The sequence below is a fragment of the Panicum virgatum genome, chromosome 8N (genome assembly GCF_016808335.1).
Source record: "Panicum virgatum strain AP13 chromosome 8N, P.virgatum_v5, whole genome shotgun sequence".
NCBI classification, from domain to species: Eukaryota; Viridiplantae; Streptophyta; class Magnoliopsida; order Poales; family Poaceae; genus Panicum; species Panicum virgatum.
The window spans coordinates 49,655,660-49,676,235 of record NC_053152.1 but is presented as its reverse complement, the minus strand read 5'-3'; the positions used below and the strand labels follow the sequence as shown (position 1 = coordinate 49,676,235).

At 45.1% G+C, this 20,576-nt stretch overlaps 3 protein-coding genes across 6 annotated transcripts; 2 read left to right on the top strand and 1 right to left on the bottom strand.

The window, feature by feature from the left end:
* The first annotated feature begins 839 nt into the window (after positions 1-839).
* On the top strand, positions 840-3,694 carry LOC120685223 (probable pectinesterase 53). Its single transcript, XM_039967033.1, has 2 exons — positions 840-878; positions 2,488-3,694. The coding sequence occupies exons 1-2, from the start codon at positions 840-842 to the stop codon at positions 3,622-3,624; spliced, it is 1,176 nt and encodes a 391-aa protein (XP_039822967.1). The 3' UTR covers positions 3,625-3,694.
* Positions 3,695-9,080: 5,386 nt separating this feature from the next.
* Positions 9,081-19,502, top strand: LOC120685613 (beta-glucosidase-like SFR2, chloroplastic). 4 transcript variants are annotated; one of them, XR_005679660.1, is made up of 12 exons: positions 9,081-9,353; positions 9,805-10,156; positions 10,488-10,629; positions 10,767-10,920; positions 11,005-11,226; positions 11,326-11,497; positions 11,581-11,814; positions 11,905-12,054; positions 12,280-12,409; positions 12,748-12,950; positions 13,035-13,142; positions 18,670-19,502. XR_005679660.1 is itself a non-coding variant. In XM_039967640.1 (12 exons), exons 1-10 carry the CDS (start codon positions 9,149-9,151, stop codon positions 12,930-12,932), a joined length of 1,959 nt encoding a protein of 652 aa, XP_039823574.1. In that variant the 5' UTR covers positions 9,081-9,148; the 3' UTR covers positions 12,933-12,950; positions 13,035-13,142; positions 18,659-19,502. The 4 variants fall into 4 exon arrangements, 3 of the variants coding, with proteins under 3 accessions (XP_039823574.1, XP_039823575.1, XP_039823576.1); XM_039967640.1 differs by having other exon boundaries at positions 10,754-10,920; positions 18,659-19,502; XM_039967641.1 differs by having other exon boundaries at positions 10,754-10,920; positions 18,670-19,467.
* LOC120685614 lies at positions 15,145-15,982 on the bottom strand. Its single transcript, XM_039967644.1, has one exon. The coding sequence runs from the start codon at positions 15,902-15,904 to the stop codon at positions 15,398-15,400; it is 507 nt and encodes a 168-aa protein (XP_039823578.1). The 5' UTR covers positions 15,905-15,982; the 3' UTR covers positions 15,145-15,397.
* Positions 19,503-20,576: the final 1,074 nt, after the last annotated feature.

Here is a 20,576-nt window from a genome sequence, read left to right as displayed (position 1 = left end):
TTACAGAAATATATTTTCAATATCACATTTTACAGTTCTGTACCCCTACCGCCCGGCACGGGGGCGGCAGGGGGCCTGGCGCCCAGCAGCGGGGCGGCAGGGACTTATATATAAATAAAAATAAATTTTTTTTACGCAGAGGTCCTTGGAGGGAGCCTGCCGCCCCCCTGCCGGGCGGCAGGCCCCCTGCCGCCAACTGGTGGGGCGGCAGGGGGCCTACCGCCCGGCAGGGGGGCGGCAGGCTCCCTCCTCAAATATAAAACTCCAACCCTTCCCTCTGCATCCTCATTTTCTGCCCACGAGATCCAGAGAGGGGAGAGGGAGAGAGGAGGGGTGAGGGAGGTAAAAAAACCGGCAAAGCCCTGCAGGATTTTTGATCCGAACCGCAGGTAACCAATATTTCTCAACTTTGTCATTCCAGATTTTTTTTATATTTAATTTTATGATTAGTATTTTTTATTGTTGTAAGCACTTAGGGTTCGGATTAGTGGTTATAATTGAAGGCATAGTATATTTGTAGATATTAGATTAATTAAAATGAAGTCTTTGCATGGCCAGATATGTCGAGCAAAGTGGCATTTCAAGTTCATTACGGTGACTTCTATAGAATTACTCATGATTCTTACGGAGTAAATCTATCAACATTGGAAAGAAGACAGTGCAGTCTAGACAAACCGCTAAAGAGGAGTTTTGAGTCCATACGGAAATGTCTTCACAAGATGTTCAATGTGAATTCAAAGACCCATTTGCTTACGGTTCATACCTTGACTTCCTGGGAAGCTAATGGGGATTTCTGGGAGTTGACGCATATAAATAGTACGGAAGAATGGCAACATTACATGCACGCAGCTTTTGAAAGTGGGTGGACTCTCGCAATGGTAATTCAGATTCACCAGAAGACCGGTGATTTAGGTGAAGGGCCAACACACACAACATCTGACTGCAATGAAGAGATGGAAGAGGATAAAGAAGAAGAGAACGTGCAAGCTCCAGAACCAGAACCAGAACCACAAGGTTTAGCAGATGAAGGCGAGCGGATATCTGGAATTGTGGAGGACATGGAGAAAGAAGACCAGGATGCACAAATAATAGAGCAATGTGGGGACTCATCGGACGATGAGGACGATGAGCGCTTCCCAGTGCTAGGTGAATGACGTAAAGAGGGTTTTGGTAATCCAGTGGTACAAGATATTAGATGTCCGGAGTTTGAATACAGAGTGAATAAGGTCATACAAGGGGCAAAGTATCGTACCCTTGAGGATGTGAAGGATGCTGTGAAGCTCTGGGCTGTATCTCTGAGGATGTGACCGGAGTTCAATTGTTACACCACATACTTGTAGATTGACAGGTGTAGTGGGACATCATCGTAATATCACATCAACTTTCGTGGCTAAGAAGATATATGGGGTGATTCTTGAATATCACATCAATCCTAGCATATAATTACACAATAATTTTACTATTTCGTAAATATGGATTACAAATAACGGACATGATTAGAACTGAATAAGAGTTACCTTAATGTGCATCTCATACACCTCTGGCCGCATCCATATCTTACAAGTAGTTTGTAAGAATCCAATAACATGTTGATGATTCGCTAGTTCACATACCCTCATGTATATCTTCCTACGTTCTAGCAGGTATTCCTTTAAATCTTGCATTGTAATACCTCGAAACAATGTCAAATATTTAAACTCAACTAATTTGGACAACACCATCTCTATCGTACCATCCGCTAATGGATCCAACTTCTTACTGATTACAAGACGTGTCATGATCTCAAGAAATATACTGGATTTTTCTTCGGTCCATGAAAATCCAACAGAATTGGAGGCAGACATTGCCTTATGCTGCAATAACAGTAAGGTACTGTCATACTAAGTTTACTATTCTATATTTCACTATCCAAAATATAAATCTATTCTAATTCATGATTATTTTAGAAACAAGTCTATAATAGTTGAGAAATATTGGTTACCTGCGGTTCGGATCAAAAATCCTGCAGGGCTTCGCCGGTTTTTTTACCTCCCTCACCCCTCCTCTCTCCCTCTTCCCTCTCTGGATCTCGTGGGCAGAAAATGAGGGCGCAGAGGGAAGGGTTGGAGTTTTATATTTGAGGAGGGAGCCTGCCGCCCCCCTGTCGGGCGGCAGGCCCCGTGCCGCCCCACCAGTTGGCGGCAGGGGGCCTGCCGCCCGGCAGGGGGCGGCAGGCTCCCTCCAAGGACCTCTGCGTAAAAAAATTTTATTTTTATTTATATATAGGTCCCTACCGCCCACCTGCCGGGCGGTAGGCCCCCTGCCGCCCCCCTGCCGGGCGGCGGGGGTATAGAACTGTAAAACCTGAATCCAAAAATATATTTCTGTAAATTTTTTTTTGAAAAATGCAAAAACAAAAAAAAGGCGCCTGCATCGGCGGGTCTGAGCATTGGGCCGTGGCCCGTGGAGGCCCGCCCATATCTTCTGTTTCCTCTCTCTCTCTCGCAGGCTGGACCATGGTGGGCACGGTGGGGACTGGGGAGCACGACGGTGGCGGTGGAGTCGGACTACTTTGTGGCGCTGGGCGTGGTGTTCAAGAACGACGCGCCACTGGCCAAGCCGGGCGCCAAGGGCGGCCAGGCGGTGGCTCTGCGCCTCTTCGGGACCAAGGCGGCGCTCTTCAACTGCACCGTCGACGGCGGCCAGGACACGCTGTACGACCACAAGGGCCTCCACTACTTCAAGAGCTGCCTCATCCGGGGCAGCGTCGACTTCATCTTCGGCTTCGGCCGCTCCTTCTACGACGGCTGCCGGATCGAGTCGGTCGTCAAGGAGGTGGCCGTGCTCACGGCGCAGCAGCGCACCAAGTCCATCGAGGGCACCATCGACAGCGGCTTCTCCTTCAAGAACTGCAGCATCGGCGGCGTCAAGGGCGGCCAGATCTACCTCGGCCGGCCCTGGGGGGACTCGTCGCGGGTGGTCTACGCCTACACGGAGATGGGGGAGGAGGTGGTGCCCATCGGCTGGGACGGCTGGAACGTCGCCAAGCCGGAGAGCAGCGGCATCTACTACGGCGAGTTCAGGTGCTCCGGCCCCGGCGCCGACGCCAAGAAGAAGAAGCGGGTCGGCTGGGCGCTCGACCTCACCGAGGAGCAGGCCAAGCCCTTCGTCGGCACGCACTACATCTTCGGCGACTCGTGGATCCAGCAGCCGTCGCCCTACGGCAGCAACGCACCAGCGGCGGCCAAGAAGGAGAACAGCACGACGACGGCGGATGATCAAGAGGCAGAGGCGCCAACAACGGCGGAAGCAGCCGGTACGAATAAGACGTCGGCGACGGCGACGAAAGACGCCAAAGCAGCGGGGAAGACCTCAGGGGCGACGAAATACGCGGAGGAGGAGACGAGTACGCCGGCGGCGGCGTCAAAAGACGCAAAGGCGGAGAAGACGACATTGGCGGCGAAGAAAGAAGGCGAAGAGGAGACGAGTACGTCGGCAGCAGCGTCAAAAGATGCAAAGACAGAGAAGACGACATCGGCGGCGACGAAAGACGCCGAAGAGGAGACGAGTACGTCGACGGTGGCGTCAAAAGACGCAAAGGCGGAGAAGACAACTTCGGCGGCGGCGAAAGGCACAAAAGAGTAGTAGGCATATGTATACTCCCTCCTTCCCTGTTTATAAGGCATGGTGGAACATGACACGGTCTTCTAAACAACACTTTGACCATTTATTTATCATATATTATATCACTTTTGATTATAAACTTATAATCATTGTAAACTATGTTTGATTATGAATCCAATCATATGAAATTTGCATTATAAAAATAAAAATTTAATAGTCAAATTATTGGTCAAAGATGAGAAGGTTTGAATCTTGATATACGTGTATGCCTTATAAACGGGGAAGGAGGGAGTATTTATTATTTATTTATTAGGTTTTGTTCGGTTAATTTTCTTCATAGAGGATTGGGAGGATGGGAAGGGATTGATGGAGGTTTTGACTTGTCCAGGATTTAATCCTTTTCCATCCCCTTCAATTCCCTTACAACCGAACAAGATCTTAGTGAGGTAGCGGTGTCTTCGGGTGACACGTGGATCCAGCTGCGACCCAAAAAGTAGATGATGATCCTGGTTGGTATAGTGACCCGTCAGCAAATCGTGGCCATTTCTTACTTGTTTTTCCCTCTCTCATTTTTCGTTGTGGTAGGTCTAAACTCTAATTACATTATTGATGTGCATACAACAATGTGTATGTCATGTATTACTAAGAGTTGTTGTTGTACTATTCCGTTGAATTATTTTGGATGGTTAATCCCTGTCTCCTCTCTTTCGCTACCGATTTCCACTCCCACCGAGCAAACTTGCATCAGCTTAACAAATCCTATATAGTTCTTCTGCCAAAAAAAGAAGTCTCCACCAGAGCTAGCGATTTCCGCCCTATCTCCCTTCAGAATACAGCCCCAAAGATCATTTCTAAAGCTCTGACTTCTCGCCTTCAACCTCTTATCCCCCTTCTTGTCCATGACGACCTGACCGGCTTTATCAAAGGCCGGAGTATTTCCGAGAACTTCGTCTATGCGGCTGACATCGTCCAATCTTGTCATAAAAGAAAAGCCCCAACTGTTGTCCTTAAACTTGATTTTCGTAAAGCTTTCGACTCGGTCTCTTGGGCTGCCCTTGATGCCGTCTTAGAAGCCAAAGGTTTTCCCTAGCTCTGGCGGAACTGGATTCGAGACCTTTCCTCCACCAGCCAGTCCGCTGTTCTCCTTAACGGCAAGCCTGGCAATTGGATTCAATGCAGGAGAGGCCTCCGCCAAGGTGACCCTCTCTCTCCTTATCTTTTCATTCTAGTAGCTGATACTCTCCAACGCCTAATTCTTCTGGCCTCCAGTCGTGGAGAGCTATGTCATCCTCTTTCCCCTCATCGTCCCAGCCCCGTGCGTCAATATGCGGACGACACCTTGATTATTCTTCAAGGTGATCTTGAACAGATCATTTGCCTGAAAAACATTCTTTCCTCCTCCTCCTTCAGTGGGCTGCACATTAATTTCGATAAAAGCACTTTCATCCCCTTGAACATACCTCCCCCAATTGCTGCCGAAATGGCCTCCACTCTCGGCTGTTCTATTTCCTCCTTCCCTCAGCCTTACCTTGGTCTTCCTCTGACTGCCACTAAGATACGTATATCTGACCTCCAACCCCTCCTCAATCGCTTTGACAACTATTTTGCTGGTTGGCGCGGCCACCTTCTTAGCCAGGGTGGGCGTGAAGTTCTTGTCAATGCAGTGCAATCTAATTTCCCCATTTACTCCATGTGCTCTATCCTCCTACCCAAAGGCGCCATTGACATAATAGATGCCAAGCGCAGGGCTTTCCTTTGGACCGGGGATAAGAAGTGCTCCGGCGCTGCCTGCAAAGCTCCTTGGGACCTTGTCCTCCTGCCCAAATCTAAAGGTGGTCTTGGGATTAAGGATCTTGTCGGTGTCCTAACCCAGGGGCCCGGCACCAACTAGTAAAGATGCTGCGTGATCCCAATCCTAGATGATTGATGCAAGAGGTAACACAGAAACGCACGGTTTATCCTGGTTCCGGCCGCGGGGCCGTACGTCTAGCAAGGGGGTGTGCGAGGGCACTGTATTATCTTGTACTGGGGGTGCCTGTAGTAGGGGGTACAAGTGAGGCGAGAGAGGGAGGGAAGCTCCCAAGTCTCTGCTAGAGGAAATGATTGAGGCAAGTGCCAATATCGGTGATCAAGAGAGCGAGTGTGTTCTGCGAGTTACGTGTGTGGCGTGGATGAGATCGTCTATCTCCGTCCCCCGAGGAAGGAGACTGCCTCCTCCTTTTATAGATGCAAGGAGGGGCAGAGTACATATACGGGGAGATCTAAAGTCGTCGTTCTTCCCTGAATCGGGGGCGCACAGTGGCAGAATACTGTAGTAAGTACACTATACCACACTGGAGAGTGAGGCGCCGGGCGTGCAGTCATCCTGGGTGTCGTCCTTGGCGTTGCGGAGATCGCGCCGGTGTCCTTGTAGCTCCAGCGGGCGGCGTGGTGGTTGCTGTAGAGGGTACCGTCCTCTGCGCTTGATGTGGCGGCGTTCCGAGGGTCCTCCAGGTCGGGGTCTTGATCTGGTCAAGGCTCGGGCCGCGGCCGAGGGTCGTGCCCATACCGTCCAAGGGTCCTGCAGTGGGGAAAGTTCATGGAAAGTACGAGGAGTTGGCAGTACAGTGGCTGGAGCAGTGCCGCGCACATTCGCACAGTGCGTCGCAGGTTCCCACAGTGGCGCCACAGCGCCGGGGATGGCTATGCAGTGACCGGAGTTGGCGGATAAGACCCTGGTCACAGCCACTGTGTAGAGTGGGAGCCTGACGCCATCTGACCCGGGCGCCGCGGCGGAGTCGTGAGCATTTAGTGGCTCCGTACGACGGGTGGGTGAACGAGTGGCCGTTTGTCCTTTCTGTCTAGGGGTGGTCTCGAGCGAGGCAGAGTCGTTCCGCTTGCTCGAGGGTAGGCTCGCTACCCTTGAGCGAGGCGGAGACGCGGGGCGCTGTCGAGGGTCCCGACGGGGAGCCCTCGAGCGAGGCGGAGATTGCCCCACGGGTTCGAGGGGGTTCGGATGGGCCGCACTGTGTTCTTGGGCCGCAGATTGGGCTTCTTTGAGTCCTTTCCTTTCCTTCGAATCGGAGGGAGGCTGTAGGCTTTCGTGGGCCAGATTGCCTAATGCATGTTTTGTGTTTTAAGGGTGATTTAGTCCCCTAGTTAGGGTGCCCCTAATCATGGTACCCGACAGATCTACATGTCCAAAATAAGTGCCTCCTCCAAAAATTCCTCCTCAAACTCCATGAACCACCTACTGCTCCTTGGCAAATGTGGTTCTCAAATAAGTATGGTTGGTCTTCCTCCTCCAATCTGGGTGATGTTCATAGTTCCGACACTGCTATTTGGCTTGGTATCCTTGACGGTCTTCCTGATTTCCGGCACTTCACCTCTGTTCAGGTTGGTGACGGGGCCTACACTTCCTTCTGGCATGACCATTGGCTGGGGGGGCACCACTCTCATGCACTCCTTCCCCGCCCTCTACTCTCACTCCCGTCAATCTAACATCTCTCATCTCTGTGGCCAAAGCTATCTCTGGCGACTCCCTTTCTCTTTCCCTCCACCCTCGTCTCACTACTGCGGCCACGGCTGAACTTAACTCTCTTGCCGCTCTTATCTCTGATGTCCACCTCTCTCCAAACCGCTGCGATGTTCGCCATATGCGGGGGCTCCCCTCTACTGCCTTCTCCTCGGCCATTAGCTATTCCCTGTCCTTTTCCCATCTTGATGATGATGTTTTTGCCCCTAGCATTTGGCACAACGCTGCCCCGTCAAGATGCCGCTTTTTCCTTTGGCTTGTTCACCACCACAAATTAAACACCAATGCTCATCTTCGCGAGCATTCCTCACCTGTTCCTGCTTTGCCATCAGGCTCAGGAATTTTGGTCCACTCTCGGTCTTTCAGTTTCTTCCATCACCTCTATCGAATCCCTTTGGAACGCCCCCCCTCCCTGGACCAAGTATTCCTAACCAGAAGCTCCGCTCTACTATCCTTACTGCTATTCTTTGGAACATTTGGAAACGCCGCAATGCTCTGGTCTTCAGAAACGAGCATGAGACCTGCCATGTCGCCCTTCGCCGCTGCGCCGCCAACCTCTATTTGTGGCGTCACCGGATGCAGAATGCCCAAGCCAAAATTTGCCTCGAGGACTGGAGCACTTTTTTATGTAATAGATAGCCTTTCTTTTTCCTTTGGCTTCCTTTCCTTGATCACCTGCGCCTGATTTTTGGTTGTTCCTTTATGCTCTCTTGAGCTGCTTGTAATAAATGTGCTTGTAGAGGTTTTTCTCTCCTCCTTGACCAGCTGCGTCTGGTCCTCCCCCTTCTTCCTCCTTTGTTTTTATACTCTCTGTTCTGTTTTGGCAATATATGGTTATGGCGGACCCGTGTCCGCCGTAGTTCCTGTCAAAAACAATTCACGCACTGTATATTCGGCATTTTGTGAGCCTCCACTGGTTTTCATGTATGAACTTACTAATAAATCTTCCTCAAAATTTGGTCCAAAAAACCTACCACCACCAACCACAGAAAGTACAAATTAAAGCTAGGTTATGATTTGAATGCAAGCCGAACGAACAAGCTAACTAATGACATCCAGTAGTAGCATGATGTTTCTGTCTGTTTTTACGACTAATTCGTGTTTTTTTTTTTTGCCTCAAAGCAGTTCCTTCTCCTGCACAGTAAGGTAGAAACTGACAAAAGCTAGCGGAAGCAGAGAGGAATGTAATAAGCCGTCCAGATGCACAGATGTGTTCATTCTGGATCCTTGCTTAGATAACGATAATAATGTCTTTTTCAACGATAATAATACAATCGGAATGCGCTAAAATCCACTGCCAAAAACGAGTGGATGGCCATGTTTGACCTGGTTCAGTGCATGCAACCTCAACATGTGTGCTGGTTTCTAGTTTCTACGCGCGGCATGGCGATGCTTCGTTCTCCTCTTTTATTTGTGGCCGCAAAAAATCTGATTTATATACGTTCTAAGAAAAAAAGATAAAAAATATGCATATACAATGTCACAAAAAATACCTCTAACAGGTTGCTCTGAAAAAGGGGAAGAAAAAGAAACACGATGATAAAAGCACGGTGCAATTTCTTGGGTGGAGTTCCTTCACCAGTGGACAGTGGTAGCTCGAGTGAGTTCATACAAAAAATGTTAGCCATGTAAGATGCTCAAGCCCAACACATTTTCATTTCCAAAAGAACAAAAAAAAAGACTGAAGAGCAGGTGTCAAACCAAACACATTTCTTTTTTGAATTTATATACAATTTTCATCCCATGAGATCGTAAGAAATTGCACTCTGGATAAGCAGAGTCTGAAGGACACGGGCCAAGTGGGTCCCGCGGGGTGGCCCACCTGGCCCCGCAAAATCTGGCGCGCACCACCACAGCCCGCCACGTGTCCGGCCTCCAACGAATGCGCCTGAGCCTCCTCATCCGGTCATCCCGTTGGTTCCCGCCACTCCTATTTCTCCGCGCAAAAAAAAAAGAAATTCTCAGAAATAAATAAAATTAAAACCGCAGCGCGAGGGAGGGAACGAGCACGAGCGCGCAGGTATTGCGGAAATGCCACTCCCGGCGTTCCTGGCGGCGGCGGCGAAGCTCGCCGTCCTGGTGGTGGCCGCCGCGACGGCGGCCAACGCGGCGTCCTTCGCGCGGTACCGGCGCCGCCACCTCCGCCGCATCCCCAATCCCATCGACGAGGCCGCCGACCCCGTCGCCGACTTCCGGGCGCTCCCCTCCGCCGGAACCGGCGCCGACGACGCCTCAGGTCTCGCTCCCCTCTGTCTTTTCCATCGAAGAAATCCACCATCTTTTAGTCGTCGGTTCTGCTGGGTTGTATTTGTACGGTAGTGGCCGCGCTCTGACGGTGGGTGCTGTTGCCAGTTTGTTTTTTCAGGACAGCACAATCGATTCAGTCATTTCTTTTTCTTTTTGTGAAATTACTCACCTTTTTCAATTTAAGATGAGTAATTGGTCACTAGTTGATGTGATTCTATCGACGCTACTAATTAAAACATGGGGGTTCATGTGGGTGCACCGTACTGAAACGTGGGTCAGTTCAGTCACAAATTCACAATCCGTACAGTGCTGTTGCCTTGCTCAAGTCCGAGTCTTTCCTTCAAGAATTTGGAATTCCAAACAACAGCTTAGCTGTTTGTTTACCAGCCGACCATCACAAGCAGCATGCAAGTCCTGATGGCGTGTCGAATTCTTTGCAGATGATGGCGGTTTCTTCTTTGGGCTAGCAACCGCTCCTGCGCATGTTGAGGACAGGCTGGAGGATGCTTGGCTTCAGTTTGCAACCGAGCATTCCTGCGATGAAAAGGAGGCCGTGCGCGACCATAAGACTGCGGATGCGGTGATGGCGTCGGCTGCCGGTGATGGAGGCGCTCAGTTGGCTTCCAGGTCAAGGAAGGAGGAAAAGGCTGGTGAAGGAGAGAAGAGGAAGCCTCTTAAGGTTGCCATGGAGGCTATGCTCAGGGGATTCGAAATGTTTTCTGAGGGTGGGGAATCTGACTCTGGTGATAACTGCAGCCACAACGTCGCAGCTTGGCACAATGTTCCATGCCCGTAAGTGCACGTTGTCTTTTGTTACTTCCAACTATTTTTTTTGTTCCAACTATTCTTCACTGAGGAGAGGGTGCGGTACTTTAGTTAATCCAAAGGTGCGAATGTAACAAAAAAACTAACCCAAGCCTTAGAATTGGCGTGTAATTTGGACCGTTCTTTTCTATTCATACAACGACGCAGAGTTCTCCTACATGTTCGAGAAAAGAAAACTTTTTTTTAATCTGTACAATGATTCTGGGTGCTGAATTTTTCCTTCATAGTATAGTGCCTAGCATGTTGCTCACACATAATGGACTCTCACATGTGGGCAAATTGTTACCTATTTGTTCAGGCAAGAAAGGCTTAAATTTTGGTCTGATCCTGATACTGAGTTGAAGCTTGCTAAGGAAACTGGCATCAGTGTTTTCCGCATGGGGATTGATTGGACAAGGGTGATGCCTAAGGAACCAACTGATGCAGAGTTCAAGAGCTCAGTAAGTCTGAGGAACCTTCTATGCACTTCATATGCTTTCTCCTGGAACATTTATATTCTATCTTCTCTCTGTAGTGTGTACAGTTTTTGCATTGGTGGAATAACAGATCCATCACCTTTTCTAGGTCAATTTTGCAGCACTTGAGCGGTATAGATGGATCATTCAAAGGGTTCATGAATATGGAATGAAAGTGATGCTTACACTATTTCATCACTCGCTTCCACCTTGGGCTGGAGAATATGGGGGATGGAAGATGGAAAAGACTGTTAAGTACTTCATGGATTTTGTGAGGTAACCCTTTTTAGCATTCGACTGTCCTGTCAATACTCTTCCACGAGATGAATCTGCTATATGAAGTTAGTTTTGGTTGTGCAGGCTTGTTGTTGATCGTGTATCAGATTTAGTGGACTACTGGGTGGTTTTCAACGAGCCTCATGTATTTGTAATGCTGACCTATTGTGCGGGTGCTTGGCCTGGTGGAGACCCGAATGCAATTGAAGTGGCAACATCTGCTTTGCCAACTGGTGTGTACAATCAAGCATTGCATTGGATGGCTATTGCACATGCAGAAGCCTATGACTACATACATTTGAAAAGGTATATAGTATGTTATTTGAAATGCAGTTTCTATAAGGAATAAGGATTTTGGTGTTTGTGTTCCTCTCATTTTTCAAATATTTCATTGTCGGTTGACAGCAAAAATGGAAGGAAGCCAATCGTTGGTGTCGCTCATCATGTATCATTTACACGGCCGTATGGACTATTCGATGTTGCGGCTGTCACTGTAGCTAATACATTGACCCTTTTCCCTTACATTGATAGCATCTGTGATAAACTGGACTTTATTGGAATCAACTACTATGGGCAGGTAGCTTATACTAGCTTCAATGATAAATGGCCCAAATGACCAAACATGTCAACAACAGCAGTTGATACTCCACTCTCCTGCAGGAGGTTATATCAGGTCCTGGTCTAAAGCTTGTGGACAATGATGAGTACAGTGAATCTGGTCGTGGCGTTTATCCTGATGGGCTATTCTGTATCCTGATTCAGTTTAATGAACGATACAAGAGCTTAAATATTCCTTTTCTGATCACTGAAAATGGAGTTTCTGACGAGACTGATCTGATTCGTAAACCATACATTCTGGAGCACCTGTTAGCCATCTATGCTGCAATCATTATGGTCCGCTCTTAAGTTAATTTGTAATAAAGTATTCTTTGCTATATGCTCATGTATATGACTTTGAGCACTGATAGGTATATTGTTTTGAAGGGTGTGCGTGTGCTTGGTTATCTATTCTGGACAACATCAGATAATTGGGAATGGGCAGATGGCTATGGTCCCAAGTTTGGGCTTGTTGCTGTTGATCGTGCTAACAACCTAGCACGGGAACCTCGGCCTTCATACTATTTATTCTCCAAGGTGTGCTCTGATTTCAGCAAATTGTGCTGTCCCTGTGTATACATTGTCCTTTGAAGTAAAAAAGAAAAAATCTTCTTCGTAATGTTAATGTTTTTTTCTTTGGTTCCTTGTTTTGTCTCTATTTGTCTAGAGTTGTGATAAATTAATTTTTCTCTGTTTTTTTTTCTGGCATATTAGCATTCTGTGGTCCTCTGATTATCTTAATAAGATGCACTCGATTTCCAGGTTGTTACAACTGGGAAAATAACAAGACAGGACAGATTGTGTGCTTGGAGGGAACTGCAACAAGCTGCATTTCAAAAGAAAACACGCCCGTTTTTTAGAGCAGTAGACAAACATGGTCGGATGTATGCAGGTTAGTGGCGATTCTCTCGAAACATTCGGATACTGTGGTAAATTGGCATCATCTGTAGTTAATGGTTCGTTTCAATCAAAACAAGTTGACAGGTAGGATAAACAATAGGTGTCGACTGATTGTAAAATATGCCAATAGCAACTGCTTTCTCTTCAGGCTTTCAGAGTTCAAGAGTGTTGCCTGCATGTTGTGTTAGACTTTTTATATGAATTATTATCCTTTCTCAGCTGAGTTATTTAATTACCAAATGGCCTAGGAAGAAAAAGAACTGAAATACAAATATTAGTTGGTATAAACAATGGTTGCCACTAACCATTATAATCCTCTTTTTCTTACAGGTGGTCTAGATCGGCCTATTCAGAGACCTTTCATATTAAGGGATTGGAGATTTGGTCATTATGAAATGGAAGGCTTGCAAGATCCTTTTAGTCGCTTTATAAGATTTATTATTTCACCAATTTCACAAAAAAAGAAGATTCATTACATTGAGGATGATGATGTTTCTTATTCTATTTCCGGATGATGCCTGTTACTCTAGTTGGTGAGTCAAGAGAATCCAAGAGTCCTGTTTTTCCTTTCACTGTATATCATATATCTAGAACTGCATGCCCTGATTCTTTTGTAGGTTAGTAAGATAACTTGTCCTCTAGATGAAGTGAAGTAAATAAAAAGGTCTTGGCATCAGAAGTTTCTCTTTTTGGAGGAACCACCAAGTGTACTCTTTATCATGGCAGTAAGTATCTTTTATATAGCTTACCCTTTCTGTTTTGTTATTTCCTTGGGAATTCATTCGTAGGTTAAATTCTTGTTTTGGTGAAGTTGTGGCTGATATAGGGTCATGCGGACCGATATTGTACTAGTTTTTTGTTTTACCAACCCAAAATATCTTTTCGGATCTACCTTCTGCTAGCTCTTTATGTCCTGCACTTCCGAATTAAAGATGCTTCTAGGAAAAATGTCTGAGTGATCATATGGGTAACTAGACATCATTATCACCACCTTTGTAAATACACACATTGAAGTCATGTGAGTTAATGGCTGCTATTTCTGGAGACTTACCACCTTTTAGGAGTTTCAGAACTAACCGTGGCACACCAGTTATCCAAGTTCTCCCCTGTGGAAGTATCCGTCATTCACGAGCAGTTATCTTCCATCATTTAGAATTTTTACCTCATATATCATGTCCATACTTTCCATAAAGAAATGAATTTTCGTCATGAAGTTCGGAAGCTTTCTACAACTTATATAACCTTGCCATGGACTAAACAGGTTCAGTTACCACATAATTATGTGAAGGTTTAAAGCTTGTCAGCAGAAGGTACAATGATAGGCATGTCCATCTCATTTACCGAAGTTGACACATGTAGCCATCCAGGGGCTATTTAGTTGAATAATTGTGTTCGTCCCTGCCAGAGTGGGTGTAGGACCGGAGATGGAGCAGGTTTCATAGTACATTGACATGCATAAGTAGATATGCCTAACTCCATTGGCCAGTTTTATGTATTCGGTGCGTTCAATGCAGATCTATGCTCCTGCACGAGCTCATGGTTTCATGTTCTCCTATGCTCCTGCACGAGCTCATGGTTTCATGTTCTCCTCTTGTCCTATAATCTTACTGTAGCAGTGCTGGTCCTAACCTTACATTCGGGAACCTTTTCTAAGGCCGTGTATAAGCTTTTATAGAACTAGTCCACTAACTTATCTTGGTATGCCACTTACATTGTACAAAAAATTAAATTTGGTATGTCCATATCCTGATGTCTAGTGAGCAAGGGTGGATCATGCATTTTTCTGTAAGTACACCTCCTTTTCAAGATGAAATGGACATGCTAATCATTGATGTCTTGGTGATAAACACTCAAGTAACAAGTCATAGCAATAACATATATTTACATTGTCTTGGCATCAAGGTTGTTATGTTCTTGATTTTTATGGTACGATCTTATAGCCCTACATCTTATTGGACCACTTTGATCCCAACCCTAGTTCCATCTTACTACATCCTACCACAAAAGCATATTATTTTGAACATGGACCTAAAATACTACATCGACAACTGGCTTATATTTTAATATATCTATAGAGGCCGAGAGATTATACTCTTAAGAATAATGACTTCTGTGATCCTCTCATGGTCCAATGGTACAATTCTAGGATCCTGATCTTATCAACAGGAGTGCAGTCCCTATCATCTTCCACTCGTAAAAGAGCAAATAAATGGTTGCCTGAGTATAATTACAAGTCTTGCAAATATTGTTCCTATTTCATGACCTAGACTTCTTGTTCCTTCTTATTCATGTGCTTTGTCATGTGTTTTCTCTGAAACAAAAAGGGAAAAGAGAAAAGACATAGCACTTCATACTACTGTGTTATCTGAAAATAAGAGAGAAAAGATAAATAAAAAGGCATTCTGTAATACTATTTTCTCTCGAACAATATTAGTAATATTTTTCTAGAACAATAATATTAGCAATATATGGCTGTATAATGCATGAAAAAGGCATCCTGTGGTGGCATTTTCTCAGAAACTAGAAAAAAACAAAGCATCTCATAGAAGCACACAAAAAGGGCGGCCTGGTGCAAGTGGTAGTGCTTGCCGCCTGTGAACCGAGAGGTCACAGGTTCGAGCGGTGGCCTCTACACATTGCACGGTGTGTGGGAAAGACCTCCCGCTAATAACCTCCCCCAGACCCCGCACAGTGCGGGAGCCTACGGCACTGGGTACGTCCTTTTCCTCATAGAAGCACACAGCATGCTTCATATTGGTAATAAAGATCTATGTAGTACATGAAAGGTAGTTGGGTGGTTGCCTTACAAGACAATACACACCAGGGCATTCATACAACAGCAGTATATATGAAGAACCTTAGGTTGTCACCTTCGAAGTACATAAGCAGACATTAAAGCACTGTTTCAATCATTATTTAGATATGTTGGGCTAATAGTTGACAATGACCACGAAGCCGTATCTTAGTGGATGCAGAAGGGTCAGTTGTTTTTAACAACTTGTGGAGCTCTCTCCATTAGGACCACTGGTTTTGGTGCAGCACAGTTCATCTTCTGATTCTCCTTCTCTGGGATATGGAAAGCTGATGCAGGGAAGGTCTTGGTAATCCCAGCAATGCTCTTGCAGATAAGTTTCCCAGTTGCCGGTTGATCAAGGGCAATCTCCTCCACTGGGACCCACACCATGAGCTCCCTGGTCTTTATCCCTTTTACCTTCTTGATCCTGCCTTTCTCTGCATAGCCAGTGATCTCTGTGCCATAAGAGACCAGCCTTCCTAAACTCTGGAAGACGTGGTCAACCCTCTTCTTTTGCTTGAGCCATACATATCCAGTTTCCTGGACATAACCACACTCAATTAGGTCCTTCAATGGAAGCAGACCATTGGGGAGGCCTGCTTCCTTGAGCAAGAGCTGGGTACACTGTTGGCAGATGTCATCACCATAGTAGACCTCAGCCTTGGCCTTGAGTTCATCGGCTGTAAGAGCCATTGTCTATGGACAATCTTTTTCTCTCTCTCACTAGCTTCTTCTTTTTTCTTCTTTTCTCTGAAGCAGTTTTGGGTAGCTTTGTATGGTTTTGCAATGCATGGCTGCCTTTATATAGGAAATGCCTTGTCAAACTGTGCCTCATCATGTAAGGAATTTTCCATCTTGCCATTGTGTATTAAGGACATTACAACATATAATGGTCATAAAACCTGTAGGGTCCTCTTCTCGGGGTTAATTTTGCAGCAGTGCTAAATATCTTGTGTAGAGTATAAGATGGCCCCATTGAATTGATGTCATGTGACCGGTTGGGACTTGGAGTCTTTCCAGTTTCCACTGGTTATGGGTAGTTCATACTGCTTTTTACTTTGAAAAAAAACTAGACCTGCCGGGGGAGACCGCCCCCACGGCATTACACTAAGAAGAAGACCTTCTCACGCAAGTCTAGAAAATCCCCGAACCCCTGCCCCACCCATACATAGTGGTGAAGTAATTTAGTTGAACATACAATTGTTCAATTCAATAACCTTCTGGGAAACTTTCAAGTTACCTAGCATGTTCTGGGAAACTTACAAGTTACCAGGCATGTACTGAGTTTGTCTGGTACATATTTATCCTGGCACCTGGGACCCTTCTGCATCAACTGTGAGCCTGTAAGCTTCCAACCAACTAAAACTGTTGCAGTTCTTCCACTACTGCCCAACACCTGAGTACCTGACATACTTGCCATACTCAGTGCCTGGGACTGCACATGGAGCTTATTCAATGTCGTAGCATGTAAGCTAGAGACGTGACCTTCATCTTCTTCTTAGATATCTGGTCAATCTGCAGAAGGCGCATTCAGTTTTCTAACCTAACGTTTCCACAAAAGACAGTTTTCAGCAGTGGCCCAATTGATTTGGTCCAGATATGAAGCTTCATTGCTTTATTTTTTCCTACTATTTTGTCTCTAGGTTAAGTAAGTCGGTGCAATATAATTATTGGTCATTTTGATACGAACAGTTTAAATAACTGTCAATCTTGGTTTACTCTGTCCATCACGTCTCACATTGGTACAATGGACTGGCCCCCCCTATCTACTCGCTTTATTGTCGTCATGGTCCTGCATGTGCCGAGTTTCTTCCTTCAGTAACACGGTATTGGAGGTCCTGATCTGATTCATGAATCTGGAGGTACAAGGTATGAATCGTTGCATTATGAAACTGTGTAGAGGATGGGCACAGGATTTATGGACCCACTTTGCATTTCGCCAAGTAGAGGTCCAAGTGTTGAATCAGACGGCCAAGAACATGTCGGTATCGGTAACGGACATTGCTCAAGCTGTGCCTGAGCTTGTAGTCAGTGTACTCAAGAGCGGTGCATATATGGTAGGAGGATAGAAAAAGGGCAGGGCTTACATGAAGGGGTTGGGGGGTGGGGGTACATGCATGTGCTTAGTTAATGCCTTAATGGTGATGCCATCTTCCCTCCTATCAACCCTCCCCATACAGCCTCCACCTCTTATTTATGCAACTATACAAGTAGATGGACTGGTGATAAGGTAATGAATCACATAATAGGTTCATATGACAATGTACGAATATATATATGTCTACCAGAATGAATTCAGGTACTTTCACGGTTACAAAACTTACACCACATGTACTGGTACCTAGGAGAACATGACCCATTGGCATATTTACAGTTACAAGTGGTTGCCTTGCGTATTTTATAGATGTAGACTGGTTCACTTGTCACTGAAATTGAAGAAATAATCTAATAATGGATGTCAGTAAATGCCCCTTGCAGATAGTTAATGTTGGTGAGAATGTTGGGGTAAGAACATAATACTCCCTCCATATTGTAAAGGAGTCGTTTTGAGTCTGTCTTAAGTCAAACATTTTAAACTTTAACTATAAATAAATTCTTTTAGATTGAGTTTGAAAATATAAAAGCGATGTAAGTAGATTCATCTTGAAATGTAGTTTCATAAAAGCATATATTGACTATATTTTATATATTTTTTATGGCAATAAGATAGTGGTCAAAGTTGTTTCTGGAGACCGTGTCGATGTCCGAAACGACTTTCTTTACAATACGGAGGGAGTATAGCATAATGACTTCTTCCCCAAAAGACAGTAGCGTAACAACAGTCAGTTTATACGGAATGCACTGGAGTAATGCCTTTGTCAGTTGCATGAATTCTGATCAATCGTTCTGAGAAATTCGAAGTCCACTTAAGGAATTCTTTGGTAAATTATATTTATGGGGTTTATGCCACGGAAATCTTAAGGTACTGGTCCATTGTTTCTTTTCTGTAGTGCATTTGAAGCTGTTTAGTACAACACATATGGGGTCTGCTTTATTTTGTACTTCGATATGATGCCCGTGCAATAGACAGCACAACACCCACGGCATACTTTTTTGAATGGTTGTATTAGGAAGATATTTTGGGGGTTTCAGCCAAGCAGAAGAGTAATTTGAAGCCTACATATTTCTTTGTGCAGACTTTAACACACAAACATGAAATATGTAATGGACCTGTGTTTGCTAATTTATACTTGTGAGTTCTGGGTTACTAGTATTTACACATCATGTCATTGCCAGAAGTGCAAAGTCTTAACTGGTCCAGAAACAGGACTGTGTGCATTTCATCAAATCTAACGCGCAAATAAAATCTTGACCACTGAGCCTATCAATATGATATATTTATCTTTTGGTCTGCATTTAACATTAATGTGGTAGATTCCAGAATGGAGGGTGTTAATGCAGCCACAGTTTTGTTGCAGGACCCATGGATCTCAGAGCAGCCAAGGACTGGGCACCAGAATACTGTGGGTTTGTCCGTGGTTCATAATCATATTTGTTCATTCATCCTGTCAAAATCACATACCTGATCATTTCCGAGCCTGCGAATCTTGAGAAAACCACACTTCTTCCAACAAAGCAACATCATACGACTTCGGCACTGGGCACATCTGAAGCCGGTGATAGGTATCATGATACTGCTGGGCGGCACAGCGATCCTATTAATTCCTTGCTTGGATTACAGCTATCTATGGCGACGCAAGATTATTGTTAGCTTGGCATATATGATTAATGCAAGCAATCGGATATCAGGCAGGCAGGCAGCATGGGAAGATCAGAACGCATCATCAGCCTTGAGCCCCATGATGGATGCTTATCGTGGCATGTTTGCAGTTCTTGACCCAAGCAGATGTGACCATTCTCAATGGCTATCCATGGATATCATCCCCTTGTGTTGTGTGGGATAGGACGAAGGCATGGACTTGGGTGGAGATGGAGTTAGTGCAGCTGCAAGCTTAACTGAAGCCATCTCCTAAGTTGGTGCCATGTCTTTTCCATAGTCTGGGCATAGAAAAACTGCATTGTGTGTCGCCGCCTCATGTAGTCATGTATTGCGAGGAAAAAGACATGATGATCCTGTATTTGTGAGCGTAATACAGTGTGTGCCCTATATGTTGTCAGTAGAATAATAGAACTGACAGAGTGACAGTGTACATGTGTGGGGCTGCTCTATCGAACAATTTGGCTGGGCGGGCTCATGTTCTGGGCCACTTTCGTCTCGCACTGTGTGGGCCGTTTTTACTTTCGGCCTCTCCATCCTAGTGCCTGGGCCAAAGCAAAAATTGTCAATTGTGTCATTCAACAATCAACACGAGGAGATGCTGAATCAAAAAAAAAAAAACGAGGAGATGCAGGCATCTGTACTACAACCGTGCAAGTGCAACACATGGTTCGATAAAAGAAAAGACAACTTTATTGGTTCCTACTTCCTTGCAGCTGCAGGAACTTCTTGGGAGCTGCTGCTTGCCATGGCTGACCACCAACCGCTTGGATTCTTTTTGAGATTGTTTTCGTGCCTTTCGCAATAGTGTGGAATTCGAGCATCGCGTGTTTTTCTTTTGCACACTTCATCGATAAGTTGTTGAAGAACTGTGTGTGTCGATATATTGGGACATGCATGCATGTGTGAGGAAAAGATGCGGACCATAGCCGCCAATCGGTCAATGACTGGAACCACTACGTCATGCAGCAGGATGTCAAAAAACATGCTTGGAAATGGACAGGAAAAGCAGACAACTGCACGACTTTTCTCAACTCTTTCAGACTTGCAGGACGAGTGACCAGTTGTGTACTTGTGTGGGCGAGGCTGTCTGCACCAGGTACTCTATGCTAAGGATGGATTCGGATCGCATGCAGATGAAATCGGATGCGGCTGCCACTTTTTATTATATTTAATTCGAATACGAACACGAATACAGATCTTAGCGGATACCAATACAAAAACAGAAATTCAAATTCGGATCTAGATATATTGTCAATTTGAAATATAGCATCATCATGAGTATCAATTTACTAGTCAACAATTTTATAGTAGATCAGAATTATTATACAAATATAGAGTAAAACATTAGAAGATAGTTTATAAAAAATAATATACTTATCTATTTATATTTTTATAATTAAATATGTCAAACTTATTTTAAATGTAAAGTAAATAAATATTCAAAAAATATGTAAATATTTAATAATTAGAATATATAAAAATGATTTCACCATTAAATAAATAAGTAATTTGACTCATATAGAATAATTTTTTCATTAAATAAATATATTAAAATAGCTAAACTTATTTTTATATCGTTAATAATATTTGGATTAACATTATTAG

Coding starts and splice junctions, on each gene's coding strand:
- LOC120685223 (XM_039967033.1), top strand. CDS start 840: ATGCACGCAGCTTTTGAAAGTGGGTGGACTCTCGCAATG. Junction 879..2,487: donor GTGGGTGGACTCTCGCAATG/GTAATTCAGATT, acceptor TCTCTCTCGCAG/GCTGGACCATGGTGGGCACG.
- LOC120685613 (XM_039967640.1), top strand. CDS start 9,149: ATGCCACTCCCGGCGTTCCTGGCGGCGGCGGCGAAGCTCGCCGTCCTG. Junction 10,157..10,487: donor TGGCACAATGTTCCATGCCC/GTAAGTGCACGT, acceptor CTATTTGTTCAG/GCAAGAAAGGCTTAAATTTT. Junction 10,921..11,004: donor TACTTCATGGATTTTGTGAG/GTAACCCTTTTT, acceptor TTGGTTGTGCAG/GCTTGTTGTTGATCGTGTAT.
- LOC120685614 (XM_039967644.1), bottom strand. CDS start 15,904: ATGGCTCTTACAGCCGATGAACTCAAGGCCAAGGCTGAGGTCTACTAT.